This window comes from Ascaphus truei, chromosome 19 (genome assembly GCF_040206685.1).
Source record: "Ascaphus truei isolate aAscTru1 chromosome 19, aAscTru1.hap1, whole genome shotgun sequence".
Lineage (NCBI taxonomy): Eukaryota > Metazoa > Chordata > Amphibia > Anura > Ascaphidae > Ascaphus > Ascaphus truei.
The window spans coordinates 21,374,380-21,396,536 of NC_134501.1; the positions used below are offsets into that span (position 1 = coordinate 21,374,380).

A 22,157-nucleotide genomic window follows, 5' to 3' on the forward strand; every position below is an offset into this window, starting at 1 on the left:
AGAAACCTCTGTCATGGCCAGCGCATGCGTAGACAAGCCCAGCAGAGGCAGCGCATGCGCAGAGGTCAACAACACATCCTGCGCATGCGCAAAGGCGCCGGGCACATCTTGCCTATGCGCAAACGTAGGTGCAACTTCCCACAGTTCCGTCAGCACACACACATATGCAAATAGTTAAAACTATAAAAATGCTCCATTTCTAAAAACAACTGCCAAAGTGCACAAGATGCAACACACACTACAAGTTAATACAAATATAGAAGTGCAAATAGCAGAAAATATAAAAACAAACCCATTTCAAATAATAACTGCCAAAGTGCAAAAGATGAATGGTATGTACACATACAGTATAACACACATGCTATATAGATTATATTATAATATACAGGCATACCCCGCATTAACGTACGCAATGGGACCGGAGCATGTATCTAAAGCAAAAATGTACTTAAAGTGAAGCACTACCCTTTTCTCACTTATCGATGCATGTACAGTACTGTACTGCAATCGTCCTATACGTGCATAACTGATGTAAATAACGCATGTGTAACAGGCTCTATAGTCTCCCTGCTTGCGCACAGCTTTGGTACAGGTAGGGAGCCGGTATTGCTGTTCAGGACGTGCTGACAGGCGCATGCGCGAGCTGCTGTTTGCCTATTGGGCGATATGTCCTTACTCGCGAGTGTACTTAAAGTGAGTGTCCTTAAACCGGGGGATGCCTGTAGTCACTGTAATTACAGCATGGCCCTGCTTCTCGGCGCCCCGCTTTTCGGCGATCCGCTGATACGGCGGCACCGAGAAGGGGGCCGCCATGTCTGCCCAGAGGTCGAGCATGCACAGAACAGGCTGTTTCCCTCGGCGCGTATGCGCAGAGGTAGGTTGCGCGCGCAGAACGGTTTGCGCATGTGCACAAGGGGGAAAAAAGCCGGTTTGCGCATGCGCACAAGGGGGAAAATGCCGGTTTGTGCATGCGCACAACTGAAAATCGCCGGTTCCGCTTTCCGGCGATTTTCACTATACGGCGGGCCTTAGAACGGAACTCGCCGTATGCCCGGGGCCCTGCTGTATATAATAAAAAAAATAGAAAAACGGGGTGTATACCAAATACGTGCGTTCCCACTAACACTTCTGTGCATTTTAACACTAAAATTGTATTATCATTTCTATGCTTTCCATGAATTTAACGACATTTAGATACTTTACAATCCAAAATCAAAGACTTGCATTCTATAAAAAACAAATGACAATTTCAGTGACAACACACTACGAAGTTTCACTTACAACGGGCGTGCTCGGTACACACAACCATTTTTATTTCTACGTCAGCTTTCTGTTTAAAAACTTTATAGCTACCCGACTCTCCTTATCTGCCACCAGGCTATGCGCATTATGATGGCACGTGCCAGATACGTAGCCTACCACGTACAACACCCAGTGACTGGCTTGCTTGAGAAATTGTAATAACACGTAGGGTTGCCAGGTGGCGTCTCCAAAAATACTGGACACAATGGGGAAAGGTGCAACACGCTCCATGCTGTTTCCTCTTCTCCTTAGCCCCACCCCGGGCTCCTGACACCTCCTCCTGATTAGCTGCATTACATAGCAGCAGCCAATCAGGATGGAGGAAGCTGCCCAGCCCCCCTAGCAACAGCCCTGCACAGGGATATCCTGCGCCCCCCCCCCCCCCCAAACTGGTCAGGTCGCTATGTCCAGAGAGGTAATACCGGACACATATACTGTATGTCCAGTATTACCTCCAATACAGGTCAGTCAAGTTCAATACTGGACACCTGGCAACCCTAAAATTAACTCAAAGAATAAAAAAAATAGACTGTATCCAATTGTATCCAAACATAGACAAAAAAAGACTCCTTAATCTCAGGAATCATCATGCAAAATGTGGTTATGACATTTTAAGAGGTGCCTCAATACATAGCGAACAGACGAACAACTTTCCAAAATGTAAAGTTTCGCCAGAGATGTACCCCTGTCAGGAAGGGAGAGGTTATCCTCCATAGACATGAACGAGGGAAAGGCATTTTTATGAGGGAGAAAGTGAGAAGCGACGGAATTAAGGGTACACACCGTATCACTGTTTCCTGCTTTATTTCAGGGCGCTCCCTCCCTTTGAGGTTGTATTAATATTTGTAATGTAGGATCGCACTGCGTGTAATGAGGCCTGCGCTCACACCTCTGCATGTCATGCTATTCCTGCCTCAGAATCAGGGAGTTTGGGGATATGAGATAGATATGTTTCTGTCATTGGACCAGAACATGCTTTCTTTTCTAATGAGAGGGTGGCGGGAGCGGGACAACTGATCCGTAGAGCTGACACTCTACACATCATACACAAGTATGGCATGCAACATGTTACGTAGCTGATCATGCATCATGTTAATATGCAATGGAACATGTTGCATAGCTGATCATGCCTCATGTTAATATGCCATGTAACATGTTACATAGCTGATCATGCCTCATGTTAATATGCCATGTAACATGTTACATAGCTGATCATGCCTCATGTTAATATGCCATGTAACATGTTACATATATTAACATGAGGCATGATCAGCTGTCATGTAACATGTTATATAATATAACAGATAACACGTGAGTGATCCGAGCTGGGAGCGGCTGCAGTGCGCACCGCCGGCCGGGAGAGGGCGGACTAGAGCCGGCCCGTATGATTACCGGAGCCCGGGGATAGGAGAGGGGCCCGGGCCGTGTGATTACCGGACAGCGGGGCCCGGGTCGGGCTTGCTACCGGAGCCCGGGGATAGGAGAGGGGCCCAGGTTGGGCTTGCTACCGGAGCCCGGGGATAGGAGAGGGGCCCAGGTTGGGCTTGCTACCGGAGCCCGGGGATAGGAGAGGGGCCCAGGTTGGGCTTGGTACCGGAGCCTGGGGATAGGAGCGGGACCCGGGTCGGGCTTGCTACCGGAGCCCGGGGATAGGAGAGGGGCCCAGGTTGGGCTTGCTACCGGAGCCCGGGGATAGGAGAGGGGCCCAGGTTGGGCTTGGTACCGGAGCCTGGGGATAGGAGCGGGACCCGGGTCGGGCTTGGTACCGGAGCCCGGGGATAGGAGCGGGGTTCGGGTCTAGTACCGGAGCCCGGGGATAGGAGAGAGGCCTGGGTCGGGCTTGGTACCGGAGAGGAGCCGCCCCTTCTCGGTAGGAGAGGCCCGGGACTGACAGGTCGGAGATGCTGAGGTGAGCCCCCACAGCTTGCAATCTAATGTGAGGTGTCTGACCACAACGCGACTTGTACACGGATCTGGCGATATATATTATATATATATATATATATATATATATATATATATATATATATTATCTGCAGTCAGGGGAACACCATACATAACATCTAATCTCAGGACTGGCTGAGCCTGTCCCCATATTATCTGCAGTCAGGGGAACACCATACAGAACATCTAATCTCAGGACTGGCTGAGCCTGTCCCCATATTATCTGCAGTCAGGGGAACACCATACATAACATCTAATCTCAGGACTGGCTGAGCCTGTCCCCATATTATCTGCAGTCAGGGGAACACCATACAGAACATCTAATCTCAGGACTGGCTGAGCCTGTCCCCATATTATCTGCAGTCAGGGGGACACCCTACATTTCATATAAACCCAGGACTGTTTTATCCTGTCCCTGATAATCTGCAGTCAACAGATCACCCTGCATTACATATCACACCGGAGTATATACTGTATACACCAGCAGTCAGGAGGTCACACTACACCTACTATATATTTTGGAAAGTTGTCTGTCTGTTTGTTAGGCATTGGGACACCTCTTGATGGTCCCTGAGATCAAGGAGCGGGTTTTTGTGTATGTTTGGATACACTGCATTAATTCTAGGAGGTATTACAATCTTCTATATATAAATCCCACTAGATGTTTTACCTGGTAGGCTATGTATCTGGCACGTGACATCATAATGCACATAGCCTGGTGGCAGATAGGGAGGGTCGATAGCTATAAAGTTTAGACAGAAAACAGACGAGGAAAGGAGAGGAAGTCAGTTGACACGTGCGGAGAAAGTAAGGCTAAGTCCATACAGCTTTCGCCTGCGCGGAGGCGTGCACATCCGACATGCTAGACGCGCCGTCGGGGGGGGACGGACGTGTCAGTGACGTCACAGAGCTGGTTCGCCCTCATTGGGGCGATCCGCACACTTGTCCTGCCCGACGCGCCGAGAAATCAGTCACATGCTGTCACGCGGTCTATGGGCACGATCAATGCCTTAAGGCATTCACCCTTATTTTGCGTAGTGGAGCATGGGTATCGCAGAGTTTTAAGAACTCGGATTGGAAATAGTCGAGCGCAGAATAAGGGTCAGGAATTAAATCGATTCTGTGCCATGGGCAGTTGTTAAGGTCATCCAGAAACTGTTGTGGGTTAAAGTTTCTAAATGTTCTAGTGAGGAGAACTTTAGGGCTTGATTGGGGCGGTTTAATTTTCCTTACACAGTACACTATTGCATGGTCACTGAAAATGTCCGGAAGGATGCCAGAGGATTGGATTCTGCTGGGGTTTGAGGAGAGAATCCAGTCTAGCAAGGAATGGTTATGCGATTTCAGGTTTATCCGTGTGGGTTGGGAAATGAGTTGCGATAGGTTAAGTGACTTGAGTTGTATCTGGATTTTGTGGTTTTTAGGGGCAAGCCAATTGAAGTTGAAATCCACAAGAACTAGCAGTTCACTCTTCTCATTCAGAGAGGAAATGGAGCCAAGAAACTGGGTGATATCAGTCAGGGATTGTAGAGGGGCTTTAGGGGGGCGGTAGATGCCAGCAAGCAAGATTGGCTTAGAAAAGGGGAGGCAGATTTTGCCAACTAGAATTTCAAAGGAGGGTGGGCTTGGTGGGCAATTTAACAGTGTAAATTGTAATGTGTCTGCAATATAAAATAACACCCCTCCTCCTCTCTGACCTATCTCTCCTAAAAATGGAGTATCCCTGAATGGCGATATTTGCATCAGGGGTTTTAAGGGATAGCCATATTTCTGTAAGAATGATGGCTTTGGGTTTATGCATAAGGCACCATGCTCTTAGTTCGTCCAGTTTGGGCAGCAGGCTCCGGATATTTATATGGGCGACAGATAGGCCTTTTTGGAATTTAAAGGTGGAATTCTCAGGTGCATGGGACAGAGCTGAAATGGGAGGACCTGGGTTAGGTTCAATATCACCTGCTAAGGAGAGTAACAGTACGAGTAGGAATTTGGGTAGTTGTTTGGAGGTTGTAAATTTGTGGTGTTTGCCATTAGACTGAGCAGTGGTTGGTGTGCTGGTTTTGAGAGTTCTCCACCAACATTCAGTAGATAGTGCAAGGCTTTTCAATAGTCCAGGGTGTATGGTGATGTTGGGTGTGGGCCAGGATGGAGGAGTTTGTAGTGTATAGAGAAAGTAAAATCTCCATGAGGCCAGGAGAAAAAAAAAATGTTAAGATACAGAGCAGGTTCATTATGCCAGAGGTAGGCAGTGCTGCATGGAGCTGTTGTGAGCAAAGTGAGTGTGTGCAGACTAAACAGCAGTGGTGTGCCTGTTCCTTGTCAAATGTTTTGGTGCATTGCAATGCTAGAGTCAGTTCAGGGTTTCAGTGTTTTGTGCGGTCAGTTTTGGGAGAGGCTGCAGTGAAAGAAGTTGTAAAGGGGTGGGTGGTTAAATTATGCAAGTTAGCAAGAATGGGATCATAGTGTGATCTCAGTAGCTTACCGTTTGTTGTCGTGAGTCAAAAAGTTTGCAGAAAGATGCAGTCCCCAGTCACACTATTGTCTAACTATATCTATCACTTAAAAAGCTCACTTTAAATGCCTCACTGTCTAATGCCAATTGCAGGAGAGGTGTTGGTTTTATACATCTAAAACAGTCACATGACCCTCCCCCTCCCCAATCAATCAGCTTGTTCCAGTTGGTCAATTAACAGCACTGAGTTAAGAGGTATAAAAATAAAGCACTTTTGAAATTCAAACATACTAACTTTTTTCAATGCTTAAGGCCACAGAGTAAATCTTTTACACAGGACTTGCACATCAAGGGACATACGTTTTTCAATGCTTACCATGGTAACCAGCGTCAAATGATGTGGCGGGGTCACGTGACATCACATGACTCCACACCGTAATTTGATGCCGGAGCCGGGGAGGGGGGGAGGAGAGCAGGCGAGGGGCCGCAGGGAGAAAACTTTGCGTCCCCTTGATCTAGATTACCCCTTCAACTGCGGAGCCGGGTACTTTCAGCTCGTCTGGTTATATATTCTGGAAAGTTGTCTGTCTGTTTGTTAGGCATTGGGACACCTCTTAAAATATCGTAAGCACATTTTGCGTGATGGTTCCGGAGATCAAGGAGCAGGTTTTTGGGTATGTTTGGATACATGTATTATTAATTCTATGAGTTATTACAAATTTTCTGGCAGGCAAGTCAGCCACTGGGTATTGTACCTGGCACGTGACATCATACTGGTAACATCAGAATTCACATAGCCTGGTGGCAGATAAGGAGAGTCAGATAGCTACAAAGTTATACACAGAAATAAAACCAAGAAAGAGAGGAAGTCAGTTGGCGTGTGAGGAGAAAGTAAGAATGCTGGGGAAGGGGGGAGAGGCGGAAATAATTGGGGACATCAGAAGGTATTAAAGGAAAGGGAGGGGGAGGGGGAGGGATGGATAAGGCTGGTTTCTTAGAATTCCTGAGCAATGGCGGATACTTTCAGCCTGTTGGATATAAACCCAAGACTGTCTGACCCTGTCCCTGATAATCTGCAGCCAGGGGGACACCCTACATTACATATAAACCCAGGACTGTGTGATTCTGTCCCTGATATTCTGGTGTCCGGGGGGGGGGTCACTCCCGACATCCCCACTCTGACCCGAGATCTCTTTCAGGGTGACTGGATATGGAATACAATGACAAACTGGCCCGATTCCGTCAGGGTCACCTCAACCCCTTCAATAAACCGAGGGAGGAGCAGGGCCCCCCCGAGGACGGAGAGCAGCTGCCTTCCAAGGGTTAGTATTCGGGGGGAGGAGGGGAGGGTGGGCACACAGCTATATTACCCCCCACCCCCCCAAACTGACCTCTCCAACGGGGGGGAGGTGGTGTGCCCGGACTATGCCTTCTCTCACCCTTGGAGACCTGCCTTCTAGATCAGGGACGGCCAACTCCAGTCCTCAAGGGCCACTAACAGGTCAGGTTTGAAAGAGATTCCTGCTTCAGCACAGGTGGCTCAGGCAATGACGGAGCAACTGATTGAGCCACCTGTGCTGAAGCAGTGATTTAATTAAAACCCGACCTGTTGGTGGGCCCTTGAGAGCTGAAGTTGGCCGTCCCTGTTTTAGATACTGACGTGATTATTCCAAGACGGAGTCCTACCAGAATCTATGGCTGAAGAGAGTTCCCTTTCATCGCGTGAGCGGAACCCTTCCGGATAAGAATCTGCAATGTTCGGGGAGCGCAGATGTTGGAGAACCGAAACTACAGCGATAAAACAAAACCACAGCAATAGTGCAATTTGTTTGTACTAAAGAGGTAGCTCGAGAGGGCACATGAGGCTGCGGTCCCAGTAATGTCTGTGACACTCGCGCCCGGCGGGGGGGTCGGCGCGTGTCACAGCGCTAACCGCGATCTGCGATCTGACAGGGAGAGGGGAGCTTGCGACGGGAGGGCGCGTGGTTGGGGATTTGCGGGGGCGTGGCCATTACGTCATGCGGCTGGTTCGCCTTCATTGGGTGAACCGCCCGGTGGGGGCGTGGCCACGCCTCCGTCGCTAGGAGTAAACTCAATTTTATTGAGTTGTGAAAAACCCTGCCGCACGGCGCGGATGCACCTTCTGCGTGACGGTGCGTAGTGGGCCCAGCCCCATTGAGGGGCGGTGCTTACACGCACAGTGCACGCCACGCCGTGCGCACAGGGTGTAGTGGGACCGCAGCCTTAGGTGCACTCACATTTCCCAGAAGGGAAACAAAATCTCATCCCTACAAGGCCCATCCTATGTAGGAACGGGAACCGGTGACCCAGCCTGAAAGATCCACCTCTTAGGGATCTTGTGAGTGATCTGGCAAGTGATGTGTTAGATTCCAGATGGTGTATATATCTCAGGGGAAAAAAGGTAATGCAATAGTGCAGACGATCCAATAATAGTTATTATAGAAAGGGGAAAAACGGGCATTTTCAGGATAAAGTTGTGTTCACATATTGGAACACGCAATGATGAATCCACAGCATTGGGTGGGAACACGCCTTGATCGTTCAGAGTCGGTAATTGGATTTGTATCCATTTATATATGTCATTGCCCATTGACTGGTGACACATGAATGGATGCACCAATGACAGCGTAGTATGTTGTATATAAGAAGCTCAGAGGAGTGGCACTGAATAGGACTCCTGACCAAGTGACATCGCTTCGAGTGGCCACTGCTGTTCTGGCGCGACGCTGTCACGCATCCCGTGGACACTGGAAGGGAAGGATGCCAGTCACGGGGGACGCTGAAGCGGAGACGGACGGCGGTGAGACCGCGCAATCACTGCATCTCTCTGTTCTAGAGTTGAATGTTGTTTATTGCACGTTTAATGGAAACACTGTAAGTGTGCATACTGAAAGTGCCAGTTTTTTGTCTTTATAAAAATAATTATTGGATCGTCTGCACTGTTGCATTACCTTTTTTCCCCTGAGATATATACACCATCTGGAATATAACACATCACCTGCAAGATCACTCACAAGATCCCTAGGAGGTGGATCTTTCAGGCTGGGTCACCGGTTCCCGTTCCTAGGATGGGCCTTGTAGGGATGAGATTTTTTCCCTTCTGGGAAATGTGAGTGCACCTAATCACCCCTCTCGGGCTAGCTCTTTTTTTGCACTATTTTTATGTTTTATCGCTCTATTTTCGGTTATCCGACATCTGCGCTCTCCCGAACTTTGGAGATTCTCACCAGGAAAAACGTTCAGAACAGTTCTTTATAGGGTTTTAGCGTTGCATTTAAAACGCATTTTATCACGTGTGAATATGTTTTATTATCTCACTCTCCTAATATAAGATCACTTCTTTCACCTATACATAGTTGGCACTTGTTGCACCCGTTCTTACCACAGTGCGCTGGTTATTTGGGAGCGCCTGGTACACTTTTGGTTTCCGTTCCATAGAGAGACGTGAGGATTCTGTTTTTGGTTTTCACTTTTCCCCTTCCACCTCCCCCCTCAGATCCCACGCTGGGTACTCCACGTTGTGAGATGGAATTCTGCTGTCCGGAACGAGTGATGGATCTGGGAGTGTCGGAGGATCATTTCTCCAGGCCCGTGGTGAGCAGAACCCTTGGGGGTCCCTCCAGACATCTTTCTACCTCCTGATGCAGGGGTAAGCAACTCAAGTCCTCAAGGGCCACCAACAAGTCAGGTTTGCAGGATATCCCTGCTTCAGCGCAGATGGCTCAATCAGTCAAAGACTGAGCCACTGATTGAGCCATCTGTGCTGAAGCAGGGATATCTTGACCTTTTGGTGGCCCCGTCGAGGACGGGAGTTGCCCAACCCTGTCCTAATGAGATGCTCCGGAAGGGGACCGTCACTCCCAAACCACACGAAGCTAGAGGAGTCCCCATGCCTTGGGTTGGATAGCATTGCTGGCCCCATCGTAGCTCAAGATATTAAACTCCTACCACCTGTAACAATGTAGTCTATCTGTGGTGAGGTCTGCAGGCGGCAGGAAGACGCGCTAAGGGTCATTAATAAACATAGAACTCTAGAAAACATTGAGCAGGCATCACAAGACAGGGTGCGAGTGTAAAGCGGTTACTGCTCACCCCACTGAGGCTGTCTGTCTTTGTGCCGGTTGAAGGGCCTCTTCCTTGCGTCTGACATTCAGCAGCTGCGGCAGGCGATCGAGGAGTGCAAGCAGGTGATCCTGGAACTGCCCGAAAACTCAGACAGGCAGAAGGACGCAGTGGTCAGACTCGTCCACCTGCGGCTCAAGCTTCAGGAGATGAAGGTGAGTGGGGATGGACGGGGTGAGGATCCCCTATATGTGTTGCTCCCATCATGGCCTCTGTTTGATATTCCCGTGGTCACTGTCTCTCCGGCCCCTTTAAATAGAAGTGAGATAATTTAGTATGCATGAAGTTCCATTATAGGGAATAGAATTGGCTGCATCATAAACTGCTTGTCAAACTATTGAATTGGGGCCACGCTGCCGGGTCACTCCCACGTCTCTCCTCTCTCCTCCCCCTCCCACCTCTCTCCTCCCCCTCCCACCTCTCTCCTCCCCCTCCCACCTCTCTCCTCCCCCTCCCACCTCTCTCCTCCCCCTCCCACCTCTCTCTCCCATCTCTCTCCTCTCCCTCCCACCTCTCTCCTCTCCCTCCCTGGTCACTCTCACCTCTCTTCTCCCTCCCACCTCTCTCCTCCCCCTCCCACCTCCTCTCCCTCCCACCTCTCTCCTCTCCCTCCCACCTCTCTCCTCTCCCTCCCTGGTCACTCTCACCTCTCTCCTCCCTTCTGGGGGGTCTTTCTCTCCACGTCACTGTCTCTTTCTCTCTCCTCGTTGCTGTCTCTCTCCTCGTCGCTGTCTGTCTCACTCTCCTCGTCGCTGTCTCTCTGTCCTCTCTTCCCTCCCTATCTCTCTCACCTTCCTCCCCTCCCGCTGGTTGTTATCTCTCTGCCCTCTCTCCATCCTTCCCTTCTGGTCACCGTCTCTCTCGTCTCTCTCCCTTGTAGGACCCACACGAGGAGGAGCCCAACCTGCGGATCCTATTGGAGCATCGATTCTACAAGGAGAAGAGCAAAAGTGTGAAACAAGTGTGTGATAAGTGTAGCACCATCATCTGGGGCCTAATCCAGACCTGGTACACCTGTACAGGTGAGGGGCATGCACACTGCCGCACCCGCACAGGTTAAGGGGCAAGCACATTGACACACCCGCACAGGTGAGGGGCACGCACACTGACACAACCGCACAGGTGAATGGCAAGCACACTGACACACCCGCACAGGTGAGGGGCAAGCACACTGACACACCCGCACAGGTGAGGGGCAAGCACACTGACACAACCGCACAGGTGAGGGGCACGCACACTGCCGCACCCGCACAGGTGAGGGGCACGCACACTGCCGCACCCGCACAGGTGAGGGGCACGCACACTGACACACCCGCACAGGTTAAGGGGCAAGCACATTGATACACCCGCATAGGTTAAGGGGCTGACACACTGACACACTCGCACAGGTGAGGGGCAAGCACACTCACACACCCGCACAGGTGAGGGGCAAGCACACTGACACACCCGCACAGGTGAGGGGCACGCACACTGACACACCCGCACAGGTGAGGGGCACGCACACTGACACACCCGCACAGGTGAGGGGCAGAACCACTCACACACCCGCACAGGTTAAGGGGCAGAACCACTGACACACCCGCACAGGTTAAAGGACAAGCACACTGACACACCCGCACAGGTGAGGGGCAGGCACACTGGCACACCCGCACAGGTGAGGGGCACGCACACTGACACACCCGCACAGGTGAAGGGCACGCACACTGACACACCCGCACAGGTGAGGGGCACGCACACTGACACACCCGCACAGGTGAGGGGCATGCACACTGACACACCCGCACAGGTGAGGGGCATGCACACTGACACACCCGCACAGCTGAGGGGCATGCACACTGACACACCCGCACAGGTTAAAGGACAAGCACACTGACACACCCGCACAGGTGAGGGGCAGGCACACTGGCACACCCGCACAGGTGAGGGGCACGCACACTGACACACCCGCACAGGTGAAGGGCACGCACACTGACACACCCGCACAGGTGAGGGGCACGCACACTGACACACCCGCACAGGTGAGGGGCATGCACACTGACACACCCGCACAGGTGAGGGGCATGCACACTGACACACCCGCACAGCTGAGGGGCATGCACACTGACACACCCGCACAGGTGAGGGGCATGCACACTGACACACCCGCACAGGTGAAGGGCACGCACACTGACATACCCGCACAGGTGAGGGGCATGCACACTGACACACCCGCACAGGTGAGGGGCATGCACACTGACATACCCGCACAGGTGAGGGGCATGCACACTGACACACCCGCACAGGTGAGGGGGCTCCCTTTGAGGTCACACCTTTTACAGGGACAAGGCACAAATCGATGCTCTGGTTCCCCTCAGGTTGTTACTACCGCTGCCATAGCAAATGTCTGAACCTCATCACCAAACCCTGTGTGAGGTCAAAGGTCAGTCATCAGTCCGAGTACGAGCTGACCATCTGTCCGGAGGCCGGACTGGACAGCCAGGATTACCGCTGTGCTGAGTGCCGAGCCCCCATCTCCCTGAGTGAGTCCCTTCCTCTTCTAGTTAACACATTCAAGGGGTTAAGTGATGCTCTGCAGGTTTCCAGCAGTGAAAGGGTTACGCGATGCTCTGCAGGGATGACTATTTGCATGTGACTATGTGGTTCTATGTGCGACCTCTGACGCTGCGTTTCCTGGGCACAGGGGCGGTCCCCAGCGAGGCGCGGCAGTGCGATTACACGGGGCAGTATTACTGCAGCAACTGTCACTGGAACGACCTCGCTGTCATCCCGGCTCGCGTCATTCACAACTGGGACTTCGAGCTGCGCAAGGTGAGGGGGGGGGGGGGGAAGGGACTTACACCTACCTGTATTAGGCTGCGGCCCCACTGCCTGCGCGTCTGCGAGGCGGCCGGCCAAGCCCCCTGGTCTGCAGAGAGCTGCAGGGGGAAGACGGGGAAGGGGGTGATGGGGGCGCGGCCGTGACGTCACCCGGCAAGTTCGCCGTCATTGGCTGAACCGCCGGGGGGCGTGGCCTAGCGCTCCGTCGTGACTCCTGCTCTCAATTTTCTTGAGAGCGTGAGTTTCTCTCTGCGCAGCAGCCTCCCTCGCAGCCGGGCCCGGCTCCATTGCGGGGCTGATCTTGTCCCTGCAGCGTCCTCCAAAGCGGGCGCTGCAGTAGCCAGCGGGGACCTGGCCTTACATGCAGAGCGCAAGGTTCGCACTACTACACCTACCTGTATTACATGCAGAGCGCAGGGTCAGCACTACTACACCTACCTGTATTACATGCAGAGCGCAAGGTTCGCACTACTACACCTACCTGTATTACATGCAGAGCACAAGGTTCGCACTACTACACCTACCTGTATTACATGCAGAGCGCAGGGTCCGCACTACTACACCTACCTGTATTACATGCAGAGCGCAAGGTTCGCACTACTACACCTACCTGTATTACATGCAGACTGCAGGGTCAGCACTACTACACCTACCTGTATTACATGCAGAGCGCAGGGTCAGCACTACTACACCTACCTGTATTACATGCAGAGCGCAGGGTCAGCACTACTACACCTACCTGTATTACATGCAGAGCGCAAGGTCAGCACTACTACACCTACCTGTATTACATGCAGAGCGCAAGGTTCGCACTACTACACCTACCTGTATTACATGCAGAGCGCAAGGTCAGCACTACTACACCTACCTGTATTACATGCAGAGCGCAAGGTTCGCACTACTACACCTACCTGTATTACATGCAGAGCGCAAGGTTCGCACTACTACACCTACCTGTATTACATGCAGAGCGCAGGGTCCGCACTACTACACCTACCTGTATTACATGTATTACGTGCAGGGTCAGCACTACTACACCTACCTGTATTACATGCAGAGCGCAGGGTCAGCACTACTACACCTACCTGTATTACATGCAGAGCGCAGGGTCAGCACTACTACACCTAACTGTATTACATGCAGAGTGCAGGGTCAGCATTACTACATCTACCTGTATTACATGCAGAGCGCAAGGTTCGCACTACTACACCTACCTGTATTACATGCAGAGCGCAAGGTTCGCACTACTACACCTACCTGTATTACATGCAGAGCGCAGGGTCCGCACTACTACACCTACCTGTATTACATGTATTACGTGCAGGGTCAGCACTACTACACCTACCTGTATTACATGCAGAGCGCAGGGTCAGCACTACTACACCTACCTGTATTACATGCAGAGCGCAGGGTCAGCACTACTACACCTACCTGTATTACATGCAGAGCGCAAGGTCCGCACTACTATACCTACCTGTATTACATGCAGAGCGCAGGGTCAGCACTACTACACCTACCTGTATTACATGCAGAGCGCAGGGTCAGCACTACTACACCTACCTATATTACATGCAGAGCGCAGGGTCAGCACTACTACACCTACCTGTATTACATGCAGAGTGCAGGGTCAGCACTACTACACCTACCTGTATTACATGCAGAGCGCAGGGTCAGCACTACTACACCTACCTGTATTACATGCAGAGCGCAGGGTCAGCACTACTACACCTACCTGTATTACATGCAGAGCGTAGGGTCAGCACTACTACACCTAACTGTATTACATGCAGAGTGCAGGGTCAGCACTACTACATCTACCTGTATTACATGCAGAGCGCAGGGCCCGCACTGCTACATCTACCTGTATTACATGCAGAGTGCAGGGTCAGCACTACTACACCTACCTGTATTACATGCAGAGCGCAGGGTCAGCACTACTACACCTACCTGTATTACATGCAGAGCGCAGGGCCCGCACTGCTACATCTACCTGTATTACATGCAGAGTGCAAGGTCAGCACTACTACACCTACCTGTATTACATGCAGAGCGCAGGGCCCGCACTGCTACTTAGTATCAAGTGACATCAAAAGGGGAGTCTCCGCCCTAAACAGTTTTCACGTTGTGCAGCCAAGGAACAGCTACAAAATATCTCACCCGCCCGTGTCACCCGCTCTGCCTGCCCCGCTCAACCCCTCTTCCCGCCCCTCTCACCCCTGCGTGCTCCTCTCCCAGGTGTCCCGGTGCAGCATGCGGTATCTGGCTCTGATGCTGGGTCGTCCTGTTCTGAAGCTGCGGGAAATCAACCCTCTGCTGTTCAACTACGTGGAGGAGCTGGTGGAGATCCGGGTAAGACGCTGTCGCCAGTCCCGGGCATCACACGCAGGGCTTGGCCGCTCTGCACAGGGACAATTCCTTACAGTGCGGAGAGCACAGGCTGTCAGAAGCTGCGAGACATGTATACACCGGGCACTGCCCGGCAGAGTTTTCTCATCCCTCTTTCTCTGCCCCCTCGCCCTGATCTCCCCGACAGAAGCTGCGAGACATGTATACACCGGGCACTGCCCGGCAGAGTTTTCTCATCCCTCTTTCTCTGCCCCCTCGCCCTGATCTCCCCGACAGAAGCTGCGAGACATGTATACACCGGGCACTGCCCGGCAGAGTTTTCTCATCCCTCTTTCTCTGCCCCCTCGCCCTGATCTCCCCGACAGAAGCTGCGTCAGGACATTCTTCTCATGAAGCCGTATTTCATCACGTGCAAAGAAGCCATGGAGGCGCGGCTACTGCTACAGGTCAGGTGGCCACCGATGAGGGGTGGGGTGAGCAGGGGAGAGATGGTTAGGAGCAGAGTGGGGACAGCGGCTGCTAATTGTTGTCATGATACCTCTTCCCCCCTTTTGAGGTTTGCTTAGTTGTGTGGTGGGGGAGCGTCAGGCGGTACCTGAATGCACAGAGGATATTCCTCTGCAGAGCCGCAGTGCGAGAAACCGCTACATCTCACGCCGATCTATCTGGCGCCGATCTATCTGGCGCCGATCTCTCCCCTCATTCGCGTTACCTGTCGTAACCTGGCAGCTCTGCCCTAAGCCCCGGGACTCTCTCTCTCTCTGCAGCTGCAGGAACGCCAGCACTTTGTGGAGAACGACGACATGTATTCCGTGCAGGACCTGCTGGAAGTGAGCAGCGGGCGGCTGGGCTGCTCCCTCACGGAGGTGCACACGTCCTTCGCCAAGCACATCAAGCTGGACTGTGAGGTGAGAGGTCCAGAACGAAGGGGGGTCAGAGGGCAAGGAGGGAGGAGAGGGCAGTTTCTGACCCCCTCCGTGTCTCCCAGCGCTGCCAGGCCAAGGGCTTTGTGTGTGAACTGTGCAAGGAGGGAGATGTCCTCTTCCCGTTCGACAGCCACACCTCCGTGTGCAGGGACTGCGCGGCTGTGTTCCACAGGTGAGCCCCGAAGGAGAGTTATTCTGAGATTATTATACCTGCTACAAACCCCAGCTCCTCACAGTCACACTGTGCAGCCGCCTCTGGGGTGGCGTCCCGGGAGAGGCGAAAATCCAAACGATTATCATTACCATTAACCTAATTCCACGTATTGCTGAGGCACAGCGAGACGCAGGGATGGGTCCCAGTTTACAGGGCGAGTGTAAGCGTGTGAGGCTCCAATCGAACACCCACTTGGATAGGTAGTTACTGAGACGGTGAGCTCACCGAGGGTCCAGGAAATGCTCCATGCAGGTTGTAGACAGAGAGGACGTAACCGTTGTAGCTCTCCTGGCAGCAGGTGACATTCTTATTCACATGGATAACCGCTGCAGTGCTCTGCCGTGTCACATACATGTTTAACCCTCCTGATGCTAGGATGGCCACCAATACAATACAATGCATAGTAACTAGTTTGTTTGACTTATCTAGCAGTGAAGGTGCTAATGAATTAATTGCATATGTTAGAACAACACAAGTCACTGGCTAAAAGCGCCTACAGTCTGTTTTGTCTAACGTGAGGTTAAGTGACGTGCCAAATGTCAAACAAACTTTGCACAGGGTCTGTCACTAAAGAGCAGATGACATTGAGTTCTCCCCTTTATAAATAGCAGGGCTGTTGGATCTGGCTCACTATAACCCTCTGCCCCTTCCTCCCAGGGACTGCTATTACGATAACTCCACCAGCTGCCCCCGGTGTGAGCGGCTCAACCTCCGGAAACAGGCGCAAGAGCCTGGACAGACTGTGTGACCGCAGCAAGCAGTGGCCGGAGCTGTCAGCAGACGTGGCTGTGGCCCTTCACTGCCACATGGGAGGTGGATGTGAGCGTGTGCGCAGAGGAGCACCCGCCACATACAGTAACAAGGGGGCTCGTGCTAAATGTGACCACTTTGGGAGCTCATTTAAACCCTTCCTGTGCCCAAGAGGCCAGACACGCATTCCATACAAAGGCACACCGGTCTCCTCCAGCACTGCAGGGGTTAATACCATTCCGGCCCAATGTCACAGACACCGCGCAGGCTCCCCCAGGAGACTTACACCAATGAGGCGCTGCGCAAAGCTCGCCGCTCACACGCACACCCCCGCGGTGCCTTATTACGCCATGCACATGCGATCAACACGACAAACATAGCAGCTGCACAGCAGGTTGTGTATGTGGGGTGCTGAAAACCAAAAGGGCTGAACCCCAACGTAGCCCAAAATCTAGTACAACACGGCACGAAAGTAGAAGAGAAATGACAGACAGGCGCACTAAGGGTCAAAGAATCTTTAATGTTAAAATGAATCACGATTTACGGATGTAGGAAAAAACGTTCTATCTACGGCGCTGAGCCAAAGGCAGAAATGTAAGTGGAATGTAATAACATGTAATAATAAATATATTATACAACCAGTTGTAGGATGAACTCCGCTGGAACTCTTCCCATGAAGACGGTATGTCATGCAATAAAAACAAAAGCAAACGTAGTGTGATACAGTAACAACAAAAACACACAACACTACTCACAGTTAAAGGACAAACAAATGCTGAGACAAATGACTGATATATAAAAAAATATAACATTTAATACAATATAAAACACTAAAAATGAAGGGTCACGTCTGCACTGCAACCACAGTAGAAATGCCAGCTTACCAGACACTCAAATTATGAAGGCGGTGGATAAATCTGAGAGTATCCCCTCTCTTACGGGCCACACACGTGTCCCGACGCCTGGAATGATGAACAGGAACTAAGGAGGGGAGCCCTCCCTGCCTTCTGCCCCGCAGACCTCCGCACGATGAACCCACCGGGCCGCCTGTCACGGGAGAGCCGTCACGTGCGCTGCATCGTCGCAGGATCCACGCCGACAGCAGCAGCCCAGCGGTGTTGTACAGGTGCGGATCAGTGCAGCGGCCACCGCAAACTAGAACCGCAACCGGGAGACGTCCGTGGAGCTGGTAAAACCAGTGTGGTGGATGCCGTGGTGTCAGCTGTGCAAACGTAGACCACCCTACGCGTTTCGGAAGACTGTGCTTCCTTCCTCAGGGTGGGTTCATCGTGCGGAGGTCTGCGGGGCAGAAGGCAGGGAGGGCTCCCCTCCTTAGTTCCTGTTCATCATTCCAGGCGTCAGGACACGTGTGTGGCCCGTAAGAGAGGGGATACTCTCAGATTTATCCACCGCCTTCATAATTTGAGTGTCTGGTAAGCTGGCATTTCTACTGTGGTTGCAGTGCAGACGTGACCCTTCATTCTTAGTTTTTTATATTGTATTAAATGTTATATTTTTTTATATATCAGTCTTTTGTCTCAGCAATTGTTTGTCCTTTAACTGTGAGTAGTGTTGTGTGTTTTTGTTGTTACTGTATCACACTATGTTTGTTTTTGTTTTTATTGCATGACATACCGTCTTCATGGGAAGAGTTCCAGCGGAGTTCATCCTACAACTGGTTGTATAATATATTTATTATTATATGTTATTACATTCCACTTACATTTCTGCCTTCGGCTCAGCGCCGTAGATGTAACGTTTTTTCCTGCCTCTAGATCTGACCTGGGGGGTCAGAGTTATACCACAGGCTGCAGGCCATTTCTCTGATTAGCGCTGCCTTTTTTTCTGTTGTCTACGATCTACGGATGTACCAAATAGCAACCAAATCAAAACAAAAATGACAAGTAAAGAATTAAAACGAGGGTTAAAAAACTGGTTTTCACCAACATACGGCGGAGGGGTAAGGCAGGACAGTACCGCGTCCACATTAGTACAAAGAAAGGATCCGGAGCCGATCTCAGTACATACCCAGCCAGGCAAGTAGAAGCGAAGAGCCCTGCACAACCTCCGCCTGCAAACTCCACTGGAACAGTCTCACGTAACCTCTACGCGTTTCGCACGTAGTGCTTCGTCAGGAGGTCACGTGATGACGCTGTCCCTGGCGTTAAATAACGAACCGCAGCCAATGAATGCCTAGTGCAAAAGTAGTTTAAGCCCCCTCCCAAGAGGGTAACCCCCCAAACTCTGCTTTTTTGTAGCATAGAGCAGGTGTGCTCAACTCAAGTCCACCTGTGCTGAAGCAGGAACTGATTGAGCCACCTGTGCTGAAGCAGGGATATCCTTAATACTGCTGGGAGATCATGAGGACTAGAGTTGAGCACCACTGGCACAGAGCGAGGTACCTCACGTGAGTCGTGACCCGAAGCTGTTTTGTGGAGGGGGGGGGGGGTGAGGGGGGGCGAAAAACTACTTTGTCGCCGCGTGGGCCTGTGCAGGACGCCACTTGGGCCTGTGCAGGGCGCCGCGTCTCCCATTCTCCGTCTCTCGTTGTGATGCCTTTTATTGCCCTTGCTAACGCTCTCGCAGAAGCACTTTGCACACAAGCTTCCCAGACCTCACAGGCCACATGCGCTGTGTAACCCACCAGTGCTGAGGCCTCTGTTCTATGCGGCTCTTTGCTTCATTACAAGGCATCACAACCTCGGTCTAGGACGTTGTGCCGCACAGACACTTCGCCGCAATATCCGCTCCTGCGCCCACCCCCCCGACAAGCCAGCTGTGCCGCACCCGACCGCCCGCTCTGACAACTGGATGTTAAGTGTTTAAGCGCGGGACCTAGACTGGCTGCTCCGACGCGCCATCTTTAAATGTCCCGCGGGACATTTAAACAAGGTGTATCTGAGCGGCCAGTCTAGGCAGTGTAGCGGTCCCGTGGGACATTTAAACATGCAGTTATAGAAGCGGGAGATCTGTCTAGGCTTATTGGGTCGGACATAGCGGCGAAGTGTCCCATTCAGTCACAACCTTACATTCTCCAACTCGCCCATTAGGACTGTGTCCCAACCCCTGATCCTGCTTTCATACAACAATCTGAGGTCCAGTAAAGCTGCAGAATAAGAGGGGGGGCTTCAGACAGCTGCAATTTACCCCGAGGTACCCCTGAAGCAGGGAAAGGGGACTATACATGCAGATTCCACCCTGGCTGGCGCAGGCTTTGTACAGAGCAGGTCAGTGTAAATAGAACAATGTACATATATACATCATGATCCTCTGCGTGTGATTCACAGATTATTAAATGCCCAATTTATAGGTGGAATTCTTTGATTTCTTGTGCAGCTCACACGCAGCTGAATGTTAAATGGTATTAAGAATGATACGCAGATATTCAGCAGTGAGACTTCGATCATTGAGTCATAGCCTCATCCAGCATTGAGGATCAAATCAATCCCATTTTAATCATGGATCGTGTCTTTACATTTACCGTGCTGGACGGGGGGAACGTCCCTCGCAGCCAAGTATCCGGAATGAGGGGATATAAAGTGATACGTTTTGTTTAAAGACTTGGCAGAATGTGCAAAGTGCATTGAGTGGAAGCCACGCAGTTACAGATTGTGATTCTCCTGTGTAACGGCGGAGGGTGTGCAGATTATACCGCGAAGATTTCCAGGCAGAACGTGTTACTACAAGTTATAGACCCTTTTTAAACGCACACGTAAAAACTTCAAACATTAAAAGTGAAAATGGATGAAGACTTGCATTGTAAAAAATAATAGGGAAACAAAACTGCAAGAGTGAATAAAAATCTGTGATCTGAAGTGTGGCGAGAAATGAGGAACGGGAAGGGCGCCACGTGGATGTGAAACGCAAGCTAGAGGCGCAGCCAAAACTGCAACATAATCTGTGCCTTCCATCAGCTCAAACTAGATTTTCCACCTCTTCATCTCCAACACATTTGATTGTAAAATCCCCGCTCAGATTTGTTTTCTGAGAAATATTGAAATAATAATGTAATCCCCCCCCCCTCCCTCCCTTGACGCTGTTGTGAAATTGAATGGCTTTGTTACTGCTCAGACGATTGCAACCTCTGGGATCTCGGAAGTGTCCGTCCCCAGAACTAGGAACGAGTCCCTAACAAGCCTCTGCCGGCCTGTGCTTTCCCCTCACAATCTAAATATAAAAAGCCGTTGGAAGGCTTTAAATCGCTGAAACCTGTTCCCTTTCCCTTACATTTAAAAGCGGAAACATATTTTTATTCACTCCGTATTTCATTAAAAAAACAGCTGAACCAAGGCACTTTACAGATGCACAGCATCTTGAATGAACCCTTTAATTTGGGATGAGATGCAGCTATATATTGTAACTCTACGAAAGGAGTGAACGTGAAACATTCCTTCTTTGCACTTCCCTCTCTGAGGTCCTGATGTTAATGGTTAGAAGAAGAGCTGGTGGGGAGTCTAGCACTGCCGCTGTTTCTCTGAGACCCTGTAACAAAATGAGTGTAAAGTTTTATTTATAATTGCTTATTTATAATATCATTTGAAATCGGTGTGTATATATCATATTTCATGTTATAAATATATGTAAAATATCTGAATTGTTTTTTTTTTAATTTGCTTTATTACATTACAAATAAACTTGCTATAAAGTCTCAGGGATTCTTTCGCGTTCATTATTAAAAGTTTAGTGTCATCTAGCACTGTGTGTCAAACAATTTTTCAGTGTCGTTGGGTAGAACAGATTCTTAGACTTCAGTGAAGTTCCCTCTGATGCAAGTCAGCACATTTCCACTAAAATGCAATATTTTTCCCAGAATCCCACACTCCCTGGTTTGAGTCTTTGGAGGTTGGTGTCTTGTCAGTTGGTGCCGGAGCCCAATGTTATTCTCCTATATACAGTGATTTTAGCAGGACTTATATCTGAATGAGTAAATAAATGCCACATGACGCGCTAATTACACGCATGACTGTTTCTTTTGTCCCGTGTCTCTGATCCTGTGACTGTTTTAAGTGTAAGCTATTTGCACAGGGTGTCTCTACACTGCGGTCCCCTCTACTCGCCATAAACATGTCCTTTGTTTATTGTCCCTATGAAATCTCTATGACGCGTTGTTTAACAAGCGTACCCTGTTTAAAACGCACTCTTTAGATGTCACTGAAAATTTGCCTCCAGGGACATTAAAATGGCCGCAGCCATCCACCGACATTAAAACCACAGGTGGCCATGGTAACCGATGCTGTCCATGAAATAAAAACTAAAACAAAGGGGA

The 22,157-nt window shown here is 50.7% G+C and overlaps 1 protein-coding gene across 2 annotated transcripts; it reads left to right on the top strand.

Annotated features, from left to right (window-relative positions):
• The first annotated feature begins 2,647 nt into the window (after nucleotides 1-2,647).
• On the top strand, nucleotides 2,648-17,499 carry DEF8 (differentially expressed in FDCP 8 homolog). 2 transcript variants are annotated; one of them, XM_075576844.1, is made up of 12 exons: nucleotides 2,648-3,211; nucleotides 6,895-7,017; nucleotides 9,213-9,310; nucleotides 9,844-9,993; nucleotides 10,719-10,860; nucleotides 12,193-12,357; nucleotides 12,519-12,646; nucleotides 14,891-15,004; nucleotides 15,367-15,447; nucleotides 15,769-15,909; nucleotides 15,990-16,099; nucleotides 16,799-17,499. In XM_075576844.1, exons 2-12 carry the CDS (start codon nucleotides 6,906-6,908, stop codon nucleotides 16,887-16,889), a joined length of 1,332 nt encoding a protein of 443 aa, XP_075432959.1. In that variant the 5' UTR covers nucleotides 2,648-3,211; nucleotides 6,895-6,905; the 3' UTR covers nucleotides 16,890-17,499. The 2 variants fall into 2 exon arrangements, with proteins under 2 accessions (XP_075432959.1, XP_075432960.1); XM_075576845.1 differs by lacking the exon at nucleotides 6,895-7,017.
• The last annotated feature ends 4,658 nt before the right edge of the window (nucleotides 17,500-22,157 follow it).